The following is a 27941-nucleotide window of genomic DNA, read 5'->3' as shown; positions in this document are numbered from 1 at the left end:
ATTATATTCGGTATATTAGTACCAGTAGGTTGCAAAAGCTGTTCAAAAACATTTGTTGAGGAAAAACTGAATTAAAATCAAAGCATTAATACTGCACCATACAGAAAACGCCATTCCACATTTGATTTACACCACAAAACATGTGAGGTTTCTCATTAACATCAGTTAATACATCTATGTCAATGGAAATGCGGAGCACGTATTGTTGGATGTTGCGAGCATATATGCAGTGTCATTTGGTACCTTGGGTACGCCAGGCATCAATGTAATTATGTGTGTGGTAAAAACCGCTTAATGTCTGATATACATAATGCTGCCTGTGAAACAAATTCTGATGATGATTTTAATTAAATATCATTCTTTAAGTATGATCTATATATTTGTTTTGGATTCTAAATATTTTAGACAGCGTTTTAGTACGGTACTGTATCTTTTGTAACTTCGGGTATCATCAATGCAGATTTTAAACTCCCGATTCGTGACCGGTGCCCAATCATGAATAGGCTTATTGTTCGCCAAGTTCACCCATCTTCTTTGTAAATTTAATTTTGTTAATTCCAGGAATTACTTGTATGCTTATTCTTGCAGCTGAATTTTGTATTCATACGTATTTTGAATAGTTGGTAATTTTGCTAAAGATTCTTTGATAATCTAGAACCCCCCCCCCCCCCCCTCCTCTCTTTATTCCCTGACTGATTCGTTTTTCATCCGGACTCTTATTTATTTATACCAATGTCCCTGTTTTTAGCCAAGGTATCTTATTTCATTTACATAACTGCATTTGTTATTCAGAGTGCCGCCGCCACAGAAAATGTTCTGACGAAAGAACAACCTCTACCCCATCCACCACACTTTTCATTGATTATGGACTTTTGTCTACTTTAGTTTACAAGTTTCTATGCGCCGCTTTTGTATCCAAGAAGGATTGTTGTTTGTGCTTTATCGCATACCGCATTGTGTTTTGTAACAATATTGGGGCTGGGAGACCGCTGTGCAATTCTTTGATATGTTTCTAACCCACCCACCCCAAAAAACCCAGTTCATATGTCAACAAACTCCCCTTGATGCTGGTGTGTCTCCCAGCCAATTTTTTCTGTGTTTATTTTTATGACGTACACTTGTTCACGACACGTTTTTACACTTAACATATTTTCTGTTATGAATTATATGGAAATAAACTGTCTTGGAATAATAGTGAGGTTTTTAGGGAAGTTTTATATGATATTTCAAAATTTGAGTTAGTTTGAGTACATCGATAATGTAGTAAACTGTACATAAAGAAATATGGGTGTGCAAAAGAAAATTGGGTTTACTTGAATTAGAAATAATCTCTCTAAAATGTACTTTACATCTGGAAAATGTGCCAGCAATGTGGTAAGGCTGTTCTCTTCTTGGTTTTAAAAGATTTGCAATAAGTTCAATGGAACGCAGCACAAACTACATGTAAGTACTACGTAAAAATTCATACTGGAGAAAGTCCGCAATGATTACCAAGTACAAACAGGAAATATTTCAAGACACAACAGCCATAACAGAAATATTTATACATAGATCTCTTGTTGTCCATACGATTAAAGAATGGAATCTATGAAGCTTATAATCAAGAGAACCGATCTTTCTTGCTGTCAATATTATTCATGCTAAAAGACTATCAAAACAACAACTCAATCTACCTATAGCTAAGTAATTATGCAAACAGACAAAACATCATTATCGCAATTCACCTTTGAATTAGAACACTTTATCCGATATAGTATTGCGTTGTGTGACGACACAATTGAATGATTTGAATGACATGTTTGATGTAATACAACAAGAATTTTCATTGGCCGATTACAGCCCGACCACTTTCTCGAGCAGATTCAGTGTAGCTGAAGAACTGTACATAGCTCTCTGAAAAGATCCACCTCTTATAAAAACCTTCGATTTACGGGTCACAAAAAGCTGCGGACGGTTGAGGCTTGAAATCGGTGTATTCTTGTGTTGCTGTCTCATAAACTCAATATAAAAAAATCTTAACATATTTTCCTACTATATACTTGCGTCCAAACATACCTTCAAATATTCATTAAAGCCACGGGCACTGGAAGTTAATGTAAATATATAGTATGTGCATGTATAAAAAAGGAAGGGTAGGACACTCTTTTTAAGGCGGGTTTGGGTTATTGTGGGCGTTTTTCAAACGGCCTGACGCGATGAATTGTTCACATATACCTTACTTTCAATATATGTACGGTTTCTTTCCGTTCCAATGCCGTTCATTCGAAGAAAAAGATGTTTTTACACCCCCAAGTGCCTAAGAATTTCGTTAGACTGTCTTACTTCCGGTTTAATCGCACTGAATCGAAAGGTAAGTTCTGATAGGACCCCTGGACACACCAGAGGTGGGATCAGGTGCCCAGGAGGAGTAAGCATCCCCTGTTGACCGGTCACACCCGCCGTGAGCCCCATATCCTGATCAGGTAAACGGAGTTATCCGCAGTCAAAATCAGTGTGCCAAGAACGGCTTAACAATCGGTATGAAACACGTCAGACAGCATTTGACCCAATGCGAGGTTGTATTGACGAACTGGATCGTTATAACGACCATAGAATTTGCGAAATGCTGACTTTAATCGAGACTGTTGAAATCCCTGTACCATCAACTTATTTGTCAGTAGCTTACCTCGATTTAAAAACTGACTATACCCAGAACAAGCTCTTGCATATCGAATCAGTTGAGATATATAAACACCATATGCAGGTGATAATGGAATATTGCTACATAAATGTGGGAAGTTGACGATGGAGAAGCTGAAATTATCCCGTTTTTTATACAGTTGAGTTGTTAGTTTGCCGTTAATGTCTACTTTCAATAAAACATCTAAGTGTGAAGAAGAAGTGGACGACTCTGTGGTGTCCTTTATTTCGAGCTCACAGGGATATATCAAATCGACATATGAATGAAAGCTATCATTGTTAATAGACAAAACGTCATCGATATATCTAAAATTCGAATTGAAGGTCACAGCGAGAGATTTTTTCTTCTCATGTAGAAGTTTTTGAATAAATTCTGCTTCATATGAATATAAAAACAGGTCAGCTAACAAAGGAGCACAATTCGTGCCCATGGGAATTCCAACAGACTGTTGGAAGACCTGATCACCAAAGACCACGAAGATATTGTCAATGAGGAACTCTAGCATATTTTTTATTTCAACTTCAGAGTACTTGTGCGTGGAATCAGAGTGGTGTTTAACAAAGTAAGGTTTTGAATGACTGATCACTAGATATGAATATTTCCGTTTTCCGTTTTTGTTGAAGAAGCAACTGTCTATGATGTCAAAAAGTCTAGTCTTTAATTTATCGTGAGGAATGGTCGTGTATAGTGTTGAAAAGTCATAGGTTTTAATGCTATTGATTTGGGAAAAATTCTGTGATTTCAAGTTTACTAAAAGTTCTTTAGAATTTTTTAGAATCCACATTTGATTAACACCACTTCTGGCATATGTAGTCGCACAGTAAGTTTGAAGTTTCTCCTTCACAGCTGTTAACATTTTCGTGAGGAGCAAAGATAGGGGCTTGGTAGAGCACTTACTGGATCCAGCAATGTATCTTTGTTTGTAAGGGTTTTTATGTAGTTTAGGAATCCAGTATAGGTACGGTAACTCATATTCATTCGACCCATTGACTGGAATATTAAATGTGTCTAAAACTGAAGCATGGTTTTGAAGAATTTCGTCTTTTGAAAGGGCAGTTGGAGTATAAGTATGATTACCAAAAGTGGAATTAATGCCAAGTTCTATTCATAAAATCGGTTGTAAGTTATGTATTCGCTCTTCATTTATTATCAACACGAATAATTAATAAAAATTAAAACATTTTTGTACCTGTTTTTGTAATTAGGTAAAATAAGCTCTAGATGAACGAAAATGCTACATAAGCCCATTAGATGGAGATCGGCCGGCGTGGTCGCTCATGACTAATGAAAGCCGCACTGCCGTGAGTTTAGCTATTTGAATAATTATCATTTAATAGGACTGGGGTGGTATATTATTTAAACAATCTAGCTAAAATATTTGTGGGGTATTAGTACACATCTAGACGCTATTGTGCCAATATGGAAATGAACCGGGATTCGAATTGACTGGCTACCTAACATGGCTACGTCTACGAACGAAATCATCAAAAGCTGTGATCGAGTTTTGGGGTCGTATGGGGCTTTAATAAATATTTGAAGGTATGTTTGGACACAAGTATAGTAGGAAAATATGTTAGGAATTTTTTTTATATTAAATTTATGAGACAACAACATAAGAATACAACTTTTTTTCTTTCTTCCATTGAAGTTTTTTTCCATCTTGCATCTGACCGTCATGTTCCCAAATGCTGACTACTCCCGTATAGGAGAATTTGGGCGGACTTATACATACGGACCAATGAGAGTTTCTGTTGCATTTCGCAATTGTATTACAAACAGATTCAATTGTGTCGTCACACAACGCAATACTATATCGGCCAAAGCGTTCTAATTCAAAGGTGAATTGCGATAATACCCGTGTTGTTCATGTGGAAAAGCAACCTATTATTTCTTTCGTCATACGTAAAAATGATTCGAATTTACAGAGAAAAATCATTTAGACTTGATGACCTATTATTGATGAATCATTGAATTGTGATATAAATTGTTAAATCTTTGAAAAGGTCCATAAAATGTATTCATTACATGCGTCGGTTCAATTAATTATAGGTAACTAATTGATGTCTGGGATCAGGTGTTCCGTTACTTCACTCCTCTTTATAACTTTTACGGTACAATAGTATTAATTTTGTAAGGAGGAAAAAAACTTGTGAGTCGTAGAACTCGTTTCTGTCTGATTTACAAATTTGACTGTCAAAATTTCGTTTTTTAACCACAGATATACATGTACTCCTACACGGTGTGAATTCGGATCCAAAAAGACAGAATTTAGTGTGTAAAATCTAGTAACATTTTAAGAGCAAACTTATCACCTGTTACAAAATATAAATCTCAAGAACATTCGGTTTGCCAAATTTGTTAAATCAAACTATTTTTCTTTATTTCATAGTACATTTATTGTAACGATTGCATCATGTCAATTTTCTTTCATTATTTTTATTTGATTTGGTGGTTGTTTTCTTTTGTATGTCCCTCTTAGTTCCCATTAACCACCCCCATCTTTCTCTTTTGTTAGCTTATTATGTATAACAAGTAATCATACTCCTAATTATTGTCATTGTGCTTTGAATGATATATTATCTTTTTACTTCATATATACTGAGGTACTATCATCAATCATCATATAGGCCCTATATTATTATAATTTCTCATGTACATCATTATGTGGACTTTACCTTGTACCTTAAGGGAGGAGGCTTATATAGGCGCTGCCTGCTGCCTAATCTTTATCGAATGAATAAATCTTGGACCGGGTTTTAGTCAAGAAGTAGAAAGACTCCCACATGTATAGGTAGATAAGAAATTATATATTGCATTTTGTATGACTTTCATATTTAACAGAGCTTTACAATGTTCCCCCGTACACGAGAAAATGTTAAAGCTATTATATTTGCCTGGATTTAAACCCCCAATGTTCAGCATAAATGTGGGTACATTTATTTTTTTACAATGGTTTGGCCATGTTAATGACAAAGGGTCTATTATTCATAGTGCAATACAATAGTGATTACCGTAATAATTTCAGAGCAGAGTGTGCATGTTATAGCATTCCATCCAATAGTCGCACGTTCACGCTCCAGTTATTGTCATAAAAGCTGAAAATATTTCAACAAAGGGGGGGGGGGTAATTAGCAAGCAAACAAAACATGAAAGAAAACATAAATGAATTTTACAGTAGTTTAGATGAGTTATCCTCTGATTTAAGATAAACAACCGGTTACTTTTAGCAACGTTTCAATGGTATTTAAACTTACCTTGAAAACATTTAAGTCAACAGCTTTGCCTTCTCCCTTTTCTTTATTTCAACAATCATGTATGAGTGCATTGGGGTGACTTCACATCAAATTCATGTAAAATCTATGAGAAATGTGTATACTGCACCAATCTGTGCATTCACATCAAATTCATGAAACATCGACGAGAAATGTGTATACTGCACCAATCTGTCAAATCCTTTCAAATTAATTGCTATATATCGGTTTGTGTTTTTGAATATTCGGTAACTTTGTTTGAGTGAAAACTATACACTGGCTGCACAATTCTGATTTTTCTATTTTTGCTGTTGCTACTAAAATACATCGATATCAATATATAATTCCATATGCCCCTAAATATTATCAAATAATTGTAAAGCAACAAATTATCACACGAAGTAGAATTATATTACAAGCAAAAAATTATTACATAAACTCTTTGAGTCTTTATATGTTTGAAGACGGAGTGAGTCTTTGGATACTTGTCGTATATTCTATCAGTTTTAGAATTGATGGGTTGGGGTTTTTTTATGGGGAGGCTTTTGATAGAAAAAAAAAAAGACTTTAAAAATTTCCTTGGAGAGGCAGCGATCAAATCTAGAAAAGGAATTTCTGTTTCTAAAATCAGACATTTTGCTAGATATTAGAATTGCAATGTAATAAACTGTTTTCTTATTTGGATATTTTAACTTGAACACTTAGAAAATCTTTTATGTCATAAATTATACAATATTAAAAACAAGTGTATCCTTTGACTTTGCTTTCCTTTAAATGTGTCTTAGGATCGACAAATCCATGCATTAACCTCATGAAAAATGGTATAATGTCCCCATGTTTATGAAACATAGTGCCAATTACACCATAGCGTTTTTGGTTCACTTATGTTGTTCAAGCCCCAATCATTATATGACGTCAATTGAATAGAAAGTCAGTCTTCTGGGATTTTTTTTCATTTTTTAAAAATTCAATCTTTCGACTCAATCAAGCATAATGCGAAGAAAACACCGTGAAAGACGGTCCATTGAACTCCTGAAAGGTGTTAACATATATCGTCCGATATGCCTTGACGTTTAAATATCCCTGATCACCCAGCTTTGACTTATTGATATAAGTAGAAACGGGTGGATGCAGAGGCGCTAGGACTTTCTCCTCCACGAAACAGAATTTAGAAAAAGTTAATATATTAGCAAAAAGGTTTTAAACGTGTCCCAGAGATGGGCACATGGAGGATTGGGCATCTAATTGCCTGCGTTATCTCTTTGATCATCCTTAGGACTGAAGGACGATATATTAATTTCAAACCAGGTTATGAATACGTCTATAGTTTTAACGGCCACTCAACGGTCAATGACATTGGAAAGTTTGTTGTGCAAGCAAAAGTAAGATTTTTTTTAATTTTCTCAATAGACATGATTATATATTAGTTTTCTATTCAATTTACATGTATATATTATATGACTATATTCAGTGTAAATACTGTTTACGTACGTAAACCTATAGTAAACTGCGCAGTAATACTAAGTGCAAGTACATCTATTTCGTTTCACAATCTCACAAGTTGCAAGATATTTACATTAAATACAATTATAAGAATTGTGTAAGTCGTGACACAGTTTAATTTTACGAGCGATCCAAGATTAAAAGATTAATTTTAAAATCACTAATTTACTATATCCGAGATATCGATAATTCATAAATTTCAGTTCATAAGTATCAGTTGAAAGTTTTGCTATATCCCTCCCTATTAGATTCAAGGAAATCGGTAGATGGTGTCGCGTTAGGAAAGGGGGGGGTATCAACAAATGTAATTCAAGATAAGGATGAAAAACAAAGTTGGCTACAATTTGAAGAGGAAAAAATATTGGAACGGTACTTTTTGCTTAATTTTCGCAAATATTGTCTCATTGAAATTCTCATCTATTATTTACGTGACTAAAATAAAAAATGTTTACATTGTCAATAACATTTTATCTATAAAATGATTCTGAAGACTAAACCTCAAGGAATTTTCATACATGGACTCGTCTTGTTTTATAAAGTTGTAGTAGAATTTCTGAAGTTACAAATTTCCTCATTTGATTTCTGGCGTAGTCTCCAAAAAAAAAAAACAAAAAAAAACAACACACAGGTAGGCCTATAGATTACCCAAAATTAGTATGATGATCAAATGCATGACCACTGATCTGATGACATTTGTTAATTGTCCTTGCTATCTCTATCGTGAAATGTTTTATTATCACTTTAGCATCAACAAACCGTGATGCTAATGACAACTCGTTTTGCAGACGACAACTCGTATCTCATTGCGGATGCTCTTCGGTCTACTTCCACAGCGTCGACATTTCACGGAAGTTAATTAGACATAAATATGAGGAAAGAAGGCTAAAAATACTTATGTTGGACCGATGACCGGTCCAACACTCGAAATTGTTAGACCGATTCCAAAAATATGTTTCGTTTGACTTTTTATTTGGAGGAATATAAATAAAAGTATACTTTTTTTAACTTTGTAGTATATCAAAAGGTTTATTACTATTTTACCAGATTTCTATATACATTTGTATATCTCAAACCCACAGCGTCTACAAGTTATTCGAAAACGACACAAAAGGAAGAATATACCATGTTCACGAAAGTTGTTTTTTAAATCGGTCACACCCTGGGGGATCTAACGTACTGTAAGATGTCAAGACGCGCCAGCCTCATTTTTTGTGTGCATACGTTTTTTTTTGTGTTGTGACATCGTCCCCGAATGAGTTTCGATAGCGCGGTATTTTCTTTCATGTACAGAACTTATAAATAACATGATTATACATCGAATGTGTGAATGTTCGATAGTTAAACTATTTAATTTACTTGTTGTAAATATGCTTTGAGCGTGGCATTATTTCTGATGCCGTAGTTAGTTGTATTTTGTTAGCCTAACCTTACCTCGAGTGTTCCCGAGTGCTTTGTTTATTGTTGACGGTCTTTTCCCATAATGCATTGCGCATAATTTGTGCACAAGTATTATTACAGAATTTAATTGCAATATTTATTTAAAATAGTATTACAGTCAATTGTTTTATAGGCAATGATTGTTAATTATTGCGCTTGATTAATTTATTTAATTATTTTTATCGTGTGGGAATATTTAGTGTGGGAAAGGGGGAGGTATCGATAATCGGTAGTTTTGTACGCGACGCTTTTGATTGGTCGCGTTTCATGATGTCATGATATGCAACGTAAATATCCGAGTACTTGCAGACTATACGGAGTTGCTACATTTACAGAGTACCAAGAGGGTGTGTATTGCTCTGTTAGATATTTTCTAAGTTCCAAGTAGGGGGAAACTTAAGTTTTGCTATTTAACATTCATGAAAGGAGTCGTGGTTTGTTAATATAGGCTGATTAGTTTTAGCAGCGAGTGCTAAGTGTTTTACATTACTGGTTGAGATTACCAGTTTTAGTATTTTAGTATTAGTAGCAGCTAACCAGTTTACAGAGTGCCGAGAGGGTTTACTCTGTTTGATAACTTTCTAAGTTCAAGTAGGAAAGTTAGGTTTATCGCTAATTAGCATTCACGGAGGGTTGTGATTTGTTAATATTTAGCGTTGAGTTTTAGCAGCGAGTGCTAAGTGTTTTATATTACTGGTTGGGATTGCCAGTCAATACCACGTCAGATATTTAATTATCGTTACTGGTTAAATATTTACCAGTGTCGTTCATTAATGGTTAGGTTGCCCAGTCTCCTTGGATTTAATTAATATTTCTTGGGTATTACTGGTTGAGTTTACCAGTTGCTTGAACTACTGGTTAGATTTACCAGTTTTCTTGGATTTAATTAATGTTTCTTGAATTCATTACCGGTTGAGTTTACCAGTCGCTAAATTACTGGTTAAAATATTACCGGGTCAGAATACATACATGTAAGACAAGAATGTAAACTCGTAATTATCTTTTATTCATTAAACTTTTATAAAACTGAATAAATCTGTGTTCAGAATAAACTTGTTATTCGTTTAAAATACAAGACTTGTGTGTTTTCGTTCTTTAGTAATTATTTACATTATTTCAAGGAGTGATAATCCAGTGCGTTAGTGTTCCGGTGACGTTACAGTACGATGCGGTAGTATACGACGAAAGTGTCTGTATCCACTGTCTGCTGTGTGACCATCACACGGAATATTTTAATTCTTTACCTTATAACCGCAAGTCGTGTCCGTGCCTGTCTCGCACATCAATCAGCAAAACGGATTCTATTACTCTGACAGTAATGTATTCTATAAACCTTAAAACAAATAAATCGGTTATCCTTTGTAAAACCAGTAAAGAACTACACATTGATATCAAAGTAATGTTTATTCACACTTAACCATGTGTCAATACTGGAATAACAATCGACGGATTAATTCGGGTAAAATCGTATAAATTAATGACAATTTCCACTTTAAATTCGATTTATGAATAGAAGATACATGTATATGTATAATTATCACATTAGTATATGCATAATATATATTTACTAGATTTAGATATTTTGTATGAGCTTTGATTTATACAGAGAGAGAGAGAGAGGGGGGGGGGAGAGTTTGCCCCCCCCCCCCCCCCCCCCCCCGCATGCGGAAGGTCGGGGTTCGAATTCCGGCCTCGACAGACCGAAGTCGTTAAAACAGTTACTGACAGTTCCATCACCAAACGCTCATCATCAGGTGTGAATGTCACGGGTCCTCGGAGTCCGAGATGACCCCAAAAAACGGACGTCCAGTAGCTTTGGCACGCTAAAGAATCCTCACTGCTCAATGGCTGTAAGCACCGAGCATACGCCTAAATTTGAAGCCCTTCACTGGTCTTGGTGACTTGTCCATATGAGTGATCAATTCTCGAGAGGGACGTTAAACCAGATACAATCAATCAATGTATTGAGAGAGAAAGAGAGAGAGAGAGAGAGAACTGTATTTCTCTAGGGTGGAGTGGGGTGGGGTGGGAGTGGAGGTTGATAGAATAGTTGATTGATTGATTGCATCTTGCTTAACGTCTCGCTTGAGAATTTTTCACTCATATGGAGACGTCACCAAGACCGGTGAAGGGCTTCAAACGGCGCTTATATTACGGTCACTGAGCAGTGAGGATTCTTTAGCGTGCCACACCTACTGTCTACTGTGACACCGGTCATCCGTTTTTAAGGTCGTCTCCGAGGACCCGTGACATTCACACCTGATGCCGAGCGTTTGGCGATGTAACTGTCAGTGCCTGTTTTAACGACTTCGGTCTGTCGAGGCCGGAATTCGAACCCCGACCTTCCGCATGCGGGGGGGGGGGGGGGGGGGGGGGGGGACGCTCTAACCTCTCGGCCACCACGGCGGTTGACAGAATAGAGATCCATGCACTTCTTTAAAATAAACTTATATGAACATCAGTTTTTTTGTGTGGGTTTTTTTGCGCACTATTCAGGTGTTATACATGTATATTCATTTTTTTTTAACATTAGCACCTCAGTATTTTGATATCGAATATCCATAACATTTTTCCCGCAACACTTACAAGTGTCAAGATGCCCAACCTTCCGTCAGAGTTCGTTTGCACACGAGTCTCTGTGCGGAGACGCAGGGGACTATGGGTAGTATCTCAAGATGCCTTCAAACGTACATGTAACCATGTAAGGTTGCTAGGCAATTTGATTGTTTGGATTTTTTACGCCTCGAGAATTTTTCACTCATATTAAGACGTCACCAGCTGTAGGTGAAATACCACAAATTTAGACCTATGTTTAGCGCTCAGGACCGTGGCAGTGAGGGTTCTTTATCGTGCCAACGCCTGCCGCGACACGGGGCCTCCATTTTTTAAGGGCGTATTCGAAAGACCTGTGATTCTCATTTCTAAATACCGGGCGTTTGGCGAAGGAGCAATCACTTCATATTTTAACCCTTAGGTTTGACGCGGCCATTGTACGAGCGGTGCTTGAACTCAAGACCTCCAGGTTACGAAGCGAACTCTCTACCACTGAACTACCGCGACCGGTTAGTTCAACGTGAACCTCGTTGATTGGTGTTAAAGTTTTAATAGAAATATGTTGTACCTTTTAGAGATTCGATATACATAGTTACAGAGAGGATATAACTATGCATAATTCATTTTTCACTAATACCAATAAGTTTTCTATACATGTACCATTTTTGGTTGGATATGTACAGTGCGTATATGCAATGAAAATGACCGTTTCTTCTGTAGATCATTAAGTTAAGAGTGCTGCTTCTAAGTATAGCATGCTTACAATTTTTTAAAAGTTAAATAGAGGTGTTCATTCAATTTTAGCCTGCTTAAAGTGACACGGAAGACAGTGACACGACCTCCTGTAACTAGCACTGGGATGTGGCGTGTTAAACGTTGCAATGTTTGTTCTTTTCTACTTGTATTGTATAATTTTTCATTGGTATTCTATATTTATGTTCCCCAAACAAAGTTTGGGAACATATTGTTTTTACTCTGTTTCTTATTATTTCTATTTGTATTGTATATTTTTTTTTTCATTTGTATTGTATGTTTTCCATTTGACAAGTTTTTTTTGTTTTGGTTTTTTTTTTTGTTGTTGTTTGAATTGTATCCGAGGGATTGTTTATTTTGGTTGTTATGAAGGGTTTCAACCTGTATCGTATTGAAACGTGCTCAACCATAGAATAAACAAGATGAATCTATACTGAAGCGTTGCAGTTCCTACTCTCATGTATTTTCAAAAATGTGAAGAAATAAAATTACATACTTTTTACTTTCATTTCTGTTTGAATTCATAGTTGTTAAAATAGACGTACTGTACTATATTTACCAAGATTCATACGCACAGTGTTCACAACTGCAGTGCATTTGTGAGGAAGTGGCTATCATTACAATGTGTAAAGATAAATATATCAAAGGCAAAAACATTGGAAAATATTTTAGGTTAACAATACTTATAAATGACTTGCTAATGGAACCATGTTTTAAACCAATGAAACCCTTTGTAACAACCCAAAATAAACAATCCTTTTGAAACAATACAAATAGAAGAAAAAAATATACAATACAAATGAAAATTATTCAATACAAATGGAAAATAGGGGGTCCTTAGTCCTGGATTTTTGGGGTTTAGGTAGCTTTTTTTTTAATCAATAAATTAATATTCTGAGTAATGAAAAAAGGCAAAACAGTTAAGGATTTCCATATCAATTTTCATTATAGACATTACTGAAGTCATGCACCCCTATGTAGATTTTTATGAAATTCATTGGAAACAGTTTTTTGTTGTTATTTTAAAATAAAAACAGCAAAATATTTTTTTTAAATTGCATTTATTTATCACGAAACATGTCAATAACTAAAACACATGTCATTTTCAATATGTTCATCAAGTTTTAAAATGATATGTGCAAAATTATTGAATTAGCGTTATTCTCCAAAATGTTAAAAAACAAACAAATGTGGACGCATTTTCCTTATAGCATGGTTTACATATAAATTTTTCTGTTTATTTTAGTAGAGTTACATCTGTTATAGTTATTTATGGGAAAAAAATCCATACCTTTCCTTAATAATTTCAAATCTATAGCTCCCAGAGTATGTATACCCCCATAAAAAAACGAAGCCTGGCACGATACAGTTGAGCTATCTCAAATTCACTCATGAATTAAAATTTTATGTAATTTCATGAAAAGACACAGATAATGATTCCTTATCACCTTGGTAACATGTTTGTGAAAAATAAAGGAAATCTATCGCGTAATGGACTTGAAAAATAATTTAATGAAAACAGAATTATTGTCCTTGGATTCAATATGTTGAAACATATCATTGATTATTCAAATATAACGAAGACTTTTGAAATATTTTATGGCTAACTAGATTTTTTACAGTTACAATTGAAAAAGACTCCAACAAAAGTTATGTTCCAGTCATTAATTAAATCATTGACTTTGCATAATCTTATGACGTCACAGGAGTGTGGAACTACCTTAGCATGCCATACTGGAAAGATATTCACAGCATACATTGATTTATGTGCCTGTACGCTTAAATGTTTTTGCGTACAAGCCATTTTGTACGTTTCTCCGATGCGCATAGACTACATCAACTACGTGATACTTACAATTATACAGTTTACATTTTGGTTTTCTTTTTGATTGCCCCTCCCCCGTCCCCGTGTGCGTCCATAATATCTTGTAATATTCCTTTTATCGTAATAACTAGATCTTATATCGTAATAATGAGATCTTTTCACGAGAGGAAAATGCTTGATACTAGTTAATCGGCCTTAATGCTATGTAGTGGTCTGGTGTTTTGCTGATTTGAACAGATAACATACATAAGGGATGAATACAAGTTTCTGCCACATCATTACAATTTCACGTTAAATTATCACAACTGTCAATAATATGAAATTGAATGCATTGAAAATATCTATCATTCTCTCACCAGAGGGCGCGGAATGAAGGCTTCACTTACGAAGGCTTCACTTTAGGTTTTCATTTACCTGTAAAGAAAATATTAGCTCTGGTTTAGGGCGACTTATGCGAACCCTCTTGGGACCATATTCGTCTAAAATGTTATCCTGAATAATTACCACCATATCCATTAATACATGTAACGATACATGCGTACGGTGTATCTTATAGTCCGCTACGAATTTGGAAAGAAGTTATTACACAAAATAATTATCGCGAAAAAGAAAATATGTATAAAAGTCAAATATGTGACTGAATGTACATGTGTATAATAGCGCAATAAGAAAGTGTCTGAAATAGGAGTACGAGGTTCAATCTAAAGATGCAGCTGTGTTATATATTCATACCCATTTTTCATTAAATCTACAGTGCTGTATATGTAATGCATGTGAAATCTGTAAGTAAATGCATTGTTGAAATACATGTACAAGACAGGTTTCTGTTCTTATTTTTTAGTGCGCAGAGTCATCATGTCCTGATTTTATAAATCTGTTGATTTCTCTCTCTCTCTCTCTCTCTCTCTCTCTCTCTCTCTCTCTCTCTCTCTCTGCGTGTGTGTGGTTTAGATGTTTTTGTTGAAGTTTCTATAAAATGAACAATTATAAATTAATGTCTCCCCTAAATCAAACACGATGAAACACAAAGGTTAAAAGAATAAAAGAAAATTAAATCTGAATTAACAACACAATACGAAAACATAATATACTCCCCTTAAAAATCTTTCTAATATATGGATTATCATTTTTACCTGTTATTGTGCAAATATAGAAACAATATTTATTCTAATCATAATTCATATCATTCCGATTGTCAATGGTCTTTTTAATCTTAATTTTAAAAGAAAGTAGCCGGAAGAGCAATATATGGCAATGACATTTCAAATCTTTTATTTTCTTTCGTTTCTGATATATGTTTTTACTTCCATGATGACAAGTTCAAAGACCGTAAACCTCGAAGTTTTCCCCTTCCTTCAAAATCTGACTCGCTCCCGGGGTGTTTCTCAAAATCGGATCAATAGGACATTGCCCAGGACGATACTGTCTGTATATTGCACACATACTTGTCAATTTTGAAGATCCTGCTTACAAACAGCGAGGTTGACGAACAAACATGTAGACAGGCAGATAGATTCATGTAGATCAAACACATTCATCTCGATTGCGAGGTGGACATATACTGACTAAATTATTTGATTTCACGGTACACGGGGGTCTTATATTTCCAAATCTAAAACATTTCACTCTTTTTGGAAAGTGTTTGTCTTCAGATTGATATTATACAAACTTCTCCCTTGGGAAAACGTGGAGAGAAATGGAAAGAAAGAGGGAAGGGCAGTGGTGATTTTACGAGATGTCTTGTTATTATGATTATGTAGTTAGGCTGACAGTTATGAATACTAGAAAGCCTTTCATCAAAATCTCGTTCCTTGAATTCAGTTTGATAACTTTAGTAATTTGTTTCGTGTTTTACAGGAAGAAGCGTGTGTGTCGCGGTAAACTTTGTAATTCGGATAGCCGAAAAATGTATCGTAATTTCAGTGAGGGTGTTGTTTTCTTACTGCTACTTTGACTTTCAATCAATCCCATCCCTCTTGTGCGTTCATCTGACAAATGCCAAATGTTTGAATTGCAAAATCGGGTATTGCTGTGGTATTTAATAGATAATTCAAGTCTATTTTGTCTACCGTAGTATCGAGTGCAAACACGTAATTTATTTTTCACTTAAATGAATCCTATATCCAAGATCCTAGAGACAACATTTACCAAAAAATAAACAATGTAGGAAAAACCATCTAGGCCTATCCGTCTCACCTGCATGCATGTTTAAGCAGTATTTACTACTTCTAAAAAGTGTTTTTGGAGAAAACTTCAAAGGGTATTTATGCTATATAAAATTTTAATTATGTATCGATCTTGCATTGACAGTTAAGATTTATTAAAAAATAAATAAAAAATTAATGTCACATTTCCATCATGAATAATTACTGGTGTGAAAGATTTAGACCTTTTTGAACCCGGTATCAGTATCTATGTAAGAAAATCGATTTTATTTAACGACAAGTGAGCCGTAAAGATTGACTTAGTGGGGGATATTTAATCCGCATAAGATATAAATAAAAGGTACATGTACATTGTTGTTATTCTGATTTCGTGAAAATGAGAAAATTCAATAGAAAAGGCATATATATATACAGCACTGACGACCGTTCCTTTTCATATGTAAATTCGTTGTATTCATTCTTTTATTGAACAATGACCTATTTTCATGTGTATTTGGCATCAATTTGTCCTTAACCAATTTCAGATATGTTTTGTTCAATTCTTACAATTGGTTAGTTAATTGCTGTCGAAGGGGTTAACAAAGCGATCGCAGTGTTGGGTCTGAAGTACTAACTGTATTCAATAGAAGTGGCACGTAGCTCTGATGGGTTTTCTATTTAACTGCTCCCCCTCTCCCTTCTGTAATTTTCGATAGTAGCAGTGAATGAGAAGAATGTAAACTTGAAAGTTAAATAATTGAACCCATGTAGCGAAGGATGAGCGTTATGCCCCCGTCCCCCTCGATTAAAGAAATAGAAGCCTGGAGATTTTGTTTGGCGGTTATTATAGTTGATGAAGTCAATAATACCCCCCACCCCCACCCCCCCCACACACATACACGCGATTTAGGATTTTGAGGACCTGACATAAACAACTTCTGCTTCGCCTTGCATTCATAGCCTGTGCAAGTGATCGGTATCGTGCTTATTTTCTGTCAGCATATGGCGAAAAATTGCAAGGTGGTGAAATTAATGGCCTGTCAGCCAGGGTGCATTATGCAGCGCCCTCTCCTGGTAAAAGTATCGCTCTAGAACATCTTTTTGCAAATTTTAAAGGCCAACTCTTATTAAGCTAATACCGAAATCTTTTAAAGGTATAACATACCCAAATTCAGCAATAAGTACCAAATGCCCACAAAGAAAAAAAAAAGATTTTTGAAGTCCTTAATAAAGCGGTTGTGTGATTACAGTATGAATATACAACATCTCCTCGATTTCATTGAAATATTTTTGCAGAAGGATATTTTTGCCGATTCCTCGAAGTGGGTTTATTACGCTGTAGATTGTTATTTGAACTACTTGGAAATTTCAGTGTGATAACAATGCGAGTTAAATTAGTGGGTTTTAATCCGAGTCAAGTTAATCCGACTTAACACAGTGTAAATCGACTCTACATGCGAATCCGTTTCCAGAGTAGAGTACATGTACATCGAATTTTGGAGCACACTCTATCATTTTATTTATTCTAGACGAATCTTAAGAACTTGGCATCTGTATACCCCCCACCCATGTTTCTCTCCTACCTATACATAACGCGCGGTAGGTCTAAACAATTCATGGGTTGCAAGGGGGCGGGGACAATATCTCAATATATGGGTCATATACTGAGTATTGAGAACGTAATACCTACGACAATTATATTTTGACATGACACAATTTGAATTTGCACTGAAACATAACTGTGTGTACCTGGAATTTCTTTAAATCAATCTATGCAATCATTATGAACGGCAGTACCTTGTTTGTAAAGTGGGAGTATTCATTGTGATATGTATTGAAGGTTAAAGATAATGCCTGCCAGAGTATTCATTCTCATCGGAGCAAAGAATAATTAAAATCTAGGTCGAATTCACTTTCTGAAATCAAGGGCAGATTCAGTTTGTGTGTACTGCATACTATACGTCGAACAAGTCTGATCGCGATCCACCAGAAGGCGCATTTAAATGATCTTACAAGCAATATAATAATTGTTAATTACATATGTACATACTTTAAGATTTTTTATTATTATCCCTTTCATGTCGATAGAAGATGCATTAACTATACATCAATGCTTGAATTATTTCCCCAGAGAGAGAGAGAGAGAGAGAGAGAGAGAGTGAGAGTGAGAGAGAGTGGTATATCCAACAATGACTATAAAGTACACATGATCCACTAATTAATTACACTTAGCGCTTTCGCCGTGTAATTCGGCTCTTCAGAGTGTAACAAGTTTTACAAAAAGAGCACAATGTACTTGTTATGACATTGTAGTTAAGACGTCGTTATTGTTGTGTTATATATACATATTATATATATATATATATATATATATAATTATATATATATATATATATATATATATATATATATATACAATCCTATCACAGAATGAGATTCTTGTGAAAATATGCATATTTTTAAAATTATATTTCAGGTCGGCTATACAAATATACAGCAACGCGATGGGGGACAGGAATTATTGCTGAAGGTGCACACATTCAACTTGGCACCAGAGAACGACCCAAGTACGTTTCACTCATTCATATTAATGTTAAAGCATTTTTCTCAGAAATATGAATGAATTTTCTGTTTTAAGTAATCTGTCAACTTTGTTTTGTTTCTTATTCCAGCAATCAAGGGGGCAGATTTTGACTTCTCCAAATGGTGAGATAACGTTAGAATGAAAATAACAAAACAACAAACACACACACACACACACACACACGCACGCACGCACGCACGCGCGCGCGCGTACATACACACACACGCGTGCATGCACACTCCAAAAAAAAAAAAAAAAAAAAAACCAAACAAAAAAAAAACAAAAAACCACCACCCCAATAACATGCACGAGAAGCAGAAGTAATTCTGAAAAATCTGCAATGAAATATTTCATAGCAATTCATTTCTACATGTATTTTGTGTGTAACGTGCAATTTATTATAGAATTTGAATCAATGGTAATGATTTAATCCAATCGAAGGCCCATGAAGGGCAGATTCATTACGCTATGATTCAGTACATATACATGTAGATATAAATATACACACAATCCAAACAATTGAATAGATGACGATGTGTTTTCTTTAATTCAACAAAAAGAATGAGTGGTATAGAAGTGATGTAATTATTATTTATCGTTTTTAGATGGTTTGTCATATTTTTAGGTCATCCGAGTAAAGTCCGTTGTCGTGCGTCGTGCGTTAACAATTGAACATTTTTAACTTCTTCTTGATAACTACCAGTCCAATTCTTTACAAATTTGGTATGAAGCATCCTTGGGACAAAGGGGACATGAATTGTAAATTTCAGGACTCCTGCACCCCTGGGGCCCAAAATTGACAAATTTTCAAAAACCTTCTTCTCAAGAACCGCACACGTGTAAGAAAAACTAAAAGCATAGTGATGTAGAGCAGGAAGGCCTCTACCAAACTGTAAATTTGTAGGGGTTCTGACTCCAGGGTGGGATCAAATTTTGTATGTAGTGTTTATGTGTAGAACACTTTTATAAAAATAACATCTACTTTAGTGCTATTGATACTAAATTGAAACTAAATGGATATTTAGAAAGAGTATGTAGTCCTTTACTAAAATTGTAAATTTGATGATCCCATGGGTAGGGGTTGTGGCATCAGGGTGGGGCCAAAATGATCAGTTATTAAATGTGTGAACAATAGAAATTGTTAACTTCTTGATAACTATCATTCAAATTTTTTTTAAAATGGTATGAAGCATCGTTGGAACAATTAGGGAGACATAAATTGTAAATTTCAGGATTCCTGCACGGGGCAAAAAATGCCCAAAATTGACCAATTTTCAAAAATCTTCTTCTCTACAACCTCACATGTTCAAGAAAAACTAAATGCATAGTGATGTAGAGCAGGACCACCAGAATTGTAAATTTCATGATCCCCGGGGTAGGGTTTCTGACCCCAGGGCGGGGCCAAACGTACTGTATATTGTTTATGTGTAAAACACTATAATAACATCTTTAGTTTTATTGATACACAATTGAAACTAAACGGATATTTAGAAAGAGCAGGTAGTCTTTTAACAAAGTTTGAATTTGATGATCCCCGGTGTAGGGGTTTTGACCCCAAAGTGAGGCCAAACTTAGTACAGTGTATATACATATGTACATGTAGTATTTACATATGTAGCCTATGCGTAAGTTTACTGAATGATACTGTATTATAAAATCTAAATGCATACTTAGGATTGTACAAAAAATGGTGAATTTCACAACCCAGGGTTTTGACTTTAGGATGGGTCCAAATTAGTCATATTTTTTTAATGTGAATACACCTAGGCTATTATATTATGTAAAGCTTTTTATAAATGTATGTACACTTTTGAGGGCATTGCAGTTTATACTGTTGCTGAACATTAGAATTTAGCTTATAGATATTCAAAACAGGAATTTTTTTTACTAGATTTCATAGCCCTTGGGAGTAGTGATACTTTTTCACTAATACTCAGGTGACCGATAAGGCCAGTTAAAAACACGCGAAGTGATTTTCCGCAAAACGGCCATGGAAATTAAGAGTTATCGCCCGTAATTTATTACGTCATCTGAGACAACTTTCGACTGCAGTTAGGCACGGAGTAAGGCCTAACAGACCTGTGACAGAACTGTCATGCCACAACTGGAGATTTGAAAATTTTCAGCTGGAGTTTTGGTCTGATAACTGGAGATTTTTTATCGACATTTTTTTTTTACCGTTTTTGTGTGTTCATTGGCTAATGAAATCATGCTACTAGTAGTTTTTTGTGTTACAAGTGTCTGAGTTCATAATCATCAGATCCTTTTTGTGTTGAGAACATTGATAATTCCTTTTTTGTGTTAAGAACATTGATAATTCTTAAGTCAATACCTTAAAAACCACAATTAAAAGAAAAAAACTTGCTATATTTATATATTTATTACAGAGATAACAAGTTATAACAATTATCACTTTTCAGAAAAGTTGACCAACATATTAGATCTTGGCCTACTAACAAATTTAAGCTCACTTGAGATTTCAGCACTGGTGAGCTAAATAGTATAAAAAACATGTTCTCACATAAAAGAACTACATTGCATATCTGAAAACGTGTTTTTTTTCTTCTTCAGTGAATCGTGTAGTGAACAAATATATGTTACAAGACTTGGCCACGTACTATTTATACATGCATGTGTAAATAAATATTGAGAAAATTCGAACTGTGCACACCCATCGTCGTCTTGCCGTATCCATCTTTGAATATACAGTTCAGTTAGAGATAATCCATTCTAATACAACTGTGTCATTCTGTCCACACATAATACGAACATCTTCAGTGCCCACTTTCTTTTCCCACCTGCTCCTTACCAAGTTTTCAACAGCATCAAAGATCGTCCGACTTCAACTGTCGGTATCACTTCCTAATCACCAGAGCGTGTGCCAAAAACAATCTTTTTAATCATCCACTAATTGTTTATTATCACTAATTGCTGTGTAATCATAAATAAACTCCTCAAATGGCTTCAGTAATTACTGTACCCTCGTTAATTGACATTTACCTGTGCAGTCACTGTGACAGAAAAATAGACGACTTTCGATTGTCTCGGGGTTTTTCCTTATCAATATCGAAAAATGGCGCTTAGAAAATTTGTGTTGTTGAAAATTTGAAATGACGGAAGATTTTACATTTTAACGGAAGGAACGGAAGGGGGGCTCAAATTCGGGAGATTTTGTCTTCCGACGGAAGAATCACAGGTCTGGCCTAAGATGATAATAGATCTAAATTGTGTTTACATCGAAAGGATTAGGCTCTGCAGTTATGGTACTTTGCGCTGCTTTGAACTGCAATGTGGAGTCAGGACAGGTATTAAGTATGTTTCTTTTCCCAAGTGACCCTAACTTTCAGAAAACTGAAATGTGCCAATTCTGTGAGCGACACTAACAACTTTAAACCATCAATCCTGACATAGCATCCGCTGTTTGATTCCAGACATAGAACTGATTAACAGGGCGATATCAGGGATAACAGGGCAACATCAGGGATAAGGGGTGCATTTTGATAATAATAATAATAATGCTCACTGACAGCTCAATCAAAAGAGAGGACTCGGACCCCTCTGTAGATCCACCACTGAGTTAAATAGAATATGCTTTCACAGAAATTATATTCAATGGGTCTAATATTGCATATTGTTTTACATTTTCACATGAAAAGGTCAACCATTACATAATTAGAATTGATGTTGAGTTTATTTCTTTATTACATCACATCAGAGACATAGGTCTACTCGGATCACAGGAGTTTCAGATCAATAAAGTCAATAAAATTCACTCGATTGACCAAGCCATTAGCCACAGGGTTTTGACACGATATGAGCAAATTGAAAATGTTAAGATTGAAAAAGTTTGAATAATGCTTATAACTTAATTATTTATACTTTAAAATTAGAAAATATATGTAATTGGGTCAATCAGGACATACTTTCCCATTCTATAGCGTGATTTAGATTTGCTAATGAAGACTGGGAGAACCTTTGATTGTAAAGCAAAATGTAAAGCAGTAGGATTTTAACAACGAAAGCCAAACAATTTTACAAACAAACTTTCAAATTCATGAATGCAGCATGCTAGCTATACACTAAAGTTGTTGGCTGCCTTTCAGGTTTTCATTTGTGATATCACCCAGAGGGGAGATAACCCATGTTTACCATCCTGCTGGGGAGGACGATGAGGTCATTGTTTCCAAAAAGGGTTTTGCTGCTCTGTTTGCTTCAAGGCTGCATGAACAAGGGGAGGTAAGTCTGCAGAGAACTTAATTCTTTAAAATGTCTAAGGTACATATATACATGTACATAATAACACCTAAACGTGATCAAAATTTGAACAGGATCACTGAAATGAGATTCAAAATCCAAACAGTCTGTGAATTTTTTTTCTTTTTAAAATGTTTTTCCCCTCAAGGCACCATTTATTTATTTATTTGCCCTTCATCCCTTTTGTAGACGTAATGTTTGAAAGACCTGACAAATTGCAAAGCGCATGATATATTGGTTTTACAACTTTACACAACATTGAAATTGTTCACATGTACACATATTATCAAATTAGACACTGTAAGTGGGTGATATACAGTTACAATGTACACTATTCCTGTAACCCAGACATTTCATTGACAGTGAAGAAATGCAGAGATTTCTAATGTTCCAGGCTCTCTATGCACCACTTCTATATTTATACCATTGTTTTTCTTAGTGCATAGCCATGGCATGTCAACAATTTGGACTTCTCACCATTAGTCTGGAGTGTATGGAATAGTATATTGCTTATGGCTGACTATGATGATTTCCATCATCGGATAACAGCGACTGATTTCATCTTTTACTCACAAAGTGATAAGTAAAAGACGAGATCAGCTGTGGGTATCTGATGATTTCATGATGGTGAACTTAATCTCTTCGCTGTTTTTATGATTAGATTAATAACCATATCCCCTGAAATGCTGTGAATCATGTTAAGGTAGTCCTTCCTAAAGACTGATACGATGAGACTCCATTGTATATGTGTTCTGTAGAAATATACTACAGTATATATATGGATAGCAATTAAGAATGGTGTCCCCTAAAATGTGCAAGACTGTGAATGGTGTCAATGTGAACTAATGCTAGATGTCTGCAACAATGTTTTACTGAGCAAAAATCATAAGCAAGTAGTTTGGATTGATATGCTTGCCAGTAAGAAATTTATCAAAGTAGGTGTAGATGAAAGTCTTATTGTTTTTTTTTAATGTGACACATCATATTAACATAAGGGTGGTATTGCATGCAGGTGTATGCTTTACTTTGCACAGAATGGTTTAGTAGGAGCGAAGAACTCTTTATCGCAGGAGTTTTTAGGTAGATTCTTCATCGAACTAACAAGAAAATCTGAAGAAAATTTTTTACCCAAAGATACTTGAAACAAGAGACTTATTGTAATGAGAAACATAACAGTAAAGTATTTTGAATTGGCATTTTTTCTAGGTCTTTTGAAAAGGTGAAATAAAAGAATATTCGATATGTGCATGTACTATTAGAAATGAAGAAGTAAAATGTTATTAGATAGTTAAAGAATCAGATAATAAGTTTACCTTCAATATCTTTTCTTTTTTTTTGCCCTTTTATATAGGTGCCAGGGAAGGTTGAAAAGGAAGGATTTACCTATCATATTACCGAGCATGGTCACGAAGGTAATTAATGTCTCTTCAATTTTTCAAAAACTTAAAAATATTTTTAATTTTGTTATTATATGTACATGTATATTTAAGTTTTAATACTTAAGGTTTGCATTTAGACATCCTTAATTTCAAGGCTGAATCTTAGCAAACCTTTGATTATTAGCATTGTACATATTGCAAAGGGGTTCAGTCAGGGTTAGAAATTACAGCCAACCCGACCGTTTGAGAGGGTGGGGACAAAATTTCATAAGATAGCCTGGTGGTTGGGTTAATTTTAACACTGTGCAGCAACAAATGTCACAAAGAAGCTTTATAAGTAAATTCATTCATGTAACATAATAAACATCACAAGTATGAAAATCTGGATTGGAAGGTTTTGAACAGGAGCATAGTTGAGCCCTGTCACTGGCTCATAATTTCATTGCATTTCCAAACCCTGGTTCAGTATACATAGACACTGGCAGTAAACCTGGGAACAATCATTGCCTTCATTATTAGCATCATCTACGACATATTAGCATAGATATAGAGGTTCCAATGCAAGTTAAAGGTTCTCACTGGGACAAATCGCAACACACAGTCAAGCAAATTTCATTCAGAGATTTGGTGCACTCTTGTTGTGAAAGTAGTGTTACATTTTCATGCGCTTTGGATCATTCCTTCTTTCCTTTTTAAAGGTGAACACAATGCAACGTATACTGTATCCCCTTCTCAAGATGGCTTGATATTTACCAAAGTTCGCCACGGTCATCCAGTGCAGTATGCGAGGGCAAATTACAGCAAGGTAATGACTGCAGAGACCATATACTTATAGATCTATGTGACTGATTTTATTACAGGTATGCTTCAGGTATCAATAGTTAACGATTTCCCAGTACTAGACCAAAAATATTGGTGGAGCTACAGTTCTTTTCCATCTGGACAAACAATTTTTGTCAATATGGTCAATATAAACCATGAAAATCAAACTATAACTCATTAAAATGAAATAAGGGGATTGGTTTTTTTTAAAAGTTGACAGTCTTCTTGTATATTTCTTTCATATTGTAGAGTTGCAATATAGACTAATGTCAGAGTACTGCTTGGAAAGTAATTATAAAAAAGCAAAAGGAGGTAGAAAACAATATTGAGAGGAAAAAATAAACAGATTTATACAATAAATATGGTGTTTATTCTGAGGTGATAAAAATGAAAGAAGCTGCTAAAAGCAAACTTGAAGGAGAAAGGTCCCAAGGGATGTAAAAAAAAATTTAAAGGAAAATTTGGATTTTAACCAGCAATTCCGAGAATGGATCCTGTAACAAATAGTTGTGTGCTGGTTCTTATTGAAATCCTTGTCCCTTTGAAGTTTTTTTCTAGAGTACTGTAAATTGAGTCAAGAGAAGAGCATTTTAATACATGTTACCATTGGAATGTCCAATTTAAGGGACAAGTGAGAAAAAAGTTCTTGTATGCAGAATATGATAGAAAACATTGATTTTGATTGTGTATGTCTGATACAATACATTATATGCTATATTTCTTATAAATTAATCATTCCATTGCTTTTTTTTCGTTAACAGACAATGCATTATCATGACTACCTTGGGACAATTCACAGTGTCCTTATAGATGAGAGTTTTAAATCTCCCACTACTCCTCCAGGGTAAGCTGTAATGTGAATTCAACTTTAAGTTTGGTTTGATCTTTATTAGGACCCTCTCATATGGTGGGTGTCCTATATAGTATTCACTCTGTCTGTCTGTTCGTCAGCAATTTCTATAGCATGTGATAACTTTAAAAGTTTCCTTGGGAAGATTTTCATGAATTTTTTTACACAATACTTGGATTAAGTAGAGGAGAAAGATCCCTTTCGATTTTCAGAATTATTGGCTTTATGGGACTTAGAATTTTTGAATATTGATAAGATGATAGCACACTCTATGGCACATAATAAACTTGAGATAACTTGACAATATTTTCATAGAATTTAAAGGTAATGCTCAGATTCTGTTAGAAATCACTCTTGTCTGTCTGTCCATCTGTCAGCACTTTCTATTACACACAATAATTTAAATTTCCTTGGGAAGAGTTTCATAAATTTTTAATATTAATACTTGGATTAAGCAGAGGCATTTGCAGCTTTTTTTTTAATTTTAAGATTTGTCACACGGCCCCTTTCTGACTTATCAGTTTTCTAGTTTCTAAAGAGTAAATTTAAAAGATATTAATTGTCATAGATGCTGGGAAAGACAGGTTGTGTAAAAATAAATGTGCATTAAATTAGAATGACTTTTTCCATGATTTAGCGATCGTTTTGTTTAAATGATTATTATTTTTAAGGTTTGATCCCCATGCTGGTATGAGAAAAATCAAAGCAGTCAATGAATTTAGCACCATGGGTAAGTCATTCTATAGGTTTATAACTGTGTTACTCATAACCATCGAGTGCTGTGACTGATTGATTAATTGATTGTATATTGTTTAACATCCCTCTCGAGAATATTTCACTCCTATGGAGACGTCACCACTGCTGGTAATGCTTAAACCTCAATGTCAGAATGGGAGATACAAAAGTTTTGTTATACAATATATAACTTTAAGCATTTAACATTTACATATTTATTAATATTTCATACTTCCAAATAAAAATATCTTGAATGATCCTTATTATTGTGCTCTTACATCCTGTTTTACAGAATATTATTGTAAAGCTCAATTTATGAAATATTTGATTGCAGCATATCCTGAAATGGCATATATTAGTCAAGGCAAGCTTCATTTCCTCACAAGGCATGTGGATAAACGAGAATGGATGAAGCCCGGCAAGAACATGCTAACAGCATCAATAGAATTAGAAAATGTAATATTTCTACTGTTTTGTCAGATCCCATGAAAAGAATAATATATTTAAGCTCGAGATAAACATATGCATGGTATTGCATGTAGATTACGAATAAAGAGATCTCCAGTTTTATACTATATGTTATATAGAATATAGTATATATATGTTTTCATTGTTTATTGAAAATATTTAAAATATTTTCATGTTTTTATTCTTACATGATTTGTTATTCAGATAAAACCAAAGCGAAAGTATCTCAATGTTACTGAAGCTCGAAGAGAAATTGTTGGAAACCTCACATGTATGGAGAACCAACCAGACCAAGGTAAAAATAAAACGAAGATCTAGAAATACGCAGTGAGCACTATACCATTATCATCATCTTCAGCAGTCATTTTATTTGTACATACAGGAGCTCCAGGCTTGACTATTTGCTTCCGGAAAATTGTGGATGTGTTACAGATTCTTCCTGATGAGGAAATTATAAACATCGCCAATTTTTATTTCGAGAAACTAAAACCTACGTAAGTACATGTCACAGATTTAGAGATTTATTTGCTAATTGTAAGAAGAGAATCAATTACTGTGATGGACATTTGGAGTGTTTTTAAGCTAGTGACATTGCTTTGAATCCTATTTAGACATTATCTGTGAAGTACTTTCATGTTCTTAGATTGGCAAAGTACAGAACAGCTACAGAGAACATGATTGATGCTTTTGGTGTGCTAGCAAC

General features: G+C 34.7%; 1 protein-coding gene across 1 annotated transcript in view; it reads left to right on the top strand.

Moving 5' to 3' along the window:
* The first annotated feature begins 7148 nt into the window (after positions 1-7148).
* The window catches only part of LOC125654945 (uncharacterized), a 134535-nt gene continuing 113742 nt past the window's right edge, over positions 7149-27941 (top strand). Inside the window, exons 1-12 of the mRNA XM_056143349.1 lie at positions 7149-7313; positions 18623-18713; positions 18819-18852; positions 22834-22966; positions 24336-24396; positions 25062-25168; positions 25947-26029; positions 26707-26765; positions 27105-27226; positions 27443-27533; positions 27621-27732; positions 27882-27941. The exon at positions 27882-27941 is cut by the window's right edge and continues 115 nt beyond it. Coding sequence (XP_055999324.1) covers positions 7149-7313; positions 18623-18713; positions 18819-18852; positions 22834-22966; positions 24336-24396; positions 25062-25168; positions 25947-26029; positions 26707-26765; positions 27105-27226; positions 27443-27533; positions 27621-27732; positions 27882-27941 — 1118 coding nt within the window. The remainder of the gene's footprint in view (positions 7314-18622; positions 18714-18818; positions 18853-22833; positions 22967-24335; positions 24397-25061; positions 25169-25946; positions 26030-26706; positions 26766-27104; positions 27227-27442; positions 27534-27620; positions 27733-27881) is intronic.

This window comes from Ostrea edulis, chromosome 1 (genome assembly GCF_947568905.1).
Source record: "Ostrea edulis chromosome 1, xbOstEdul1.1, whole genome shotgun sequence".
Lineage (NCBI taxonomy): Eukaryota > Metazoa > Mollusca > Bivalvia > Ostreida > Ostreidae > Ostrea > Ostrea edulis.
Note: the sequence above shows the minus strand (reverse complement) of the source record. Positions and strands in the feature narration are given on the sequence as shown.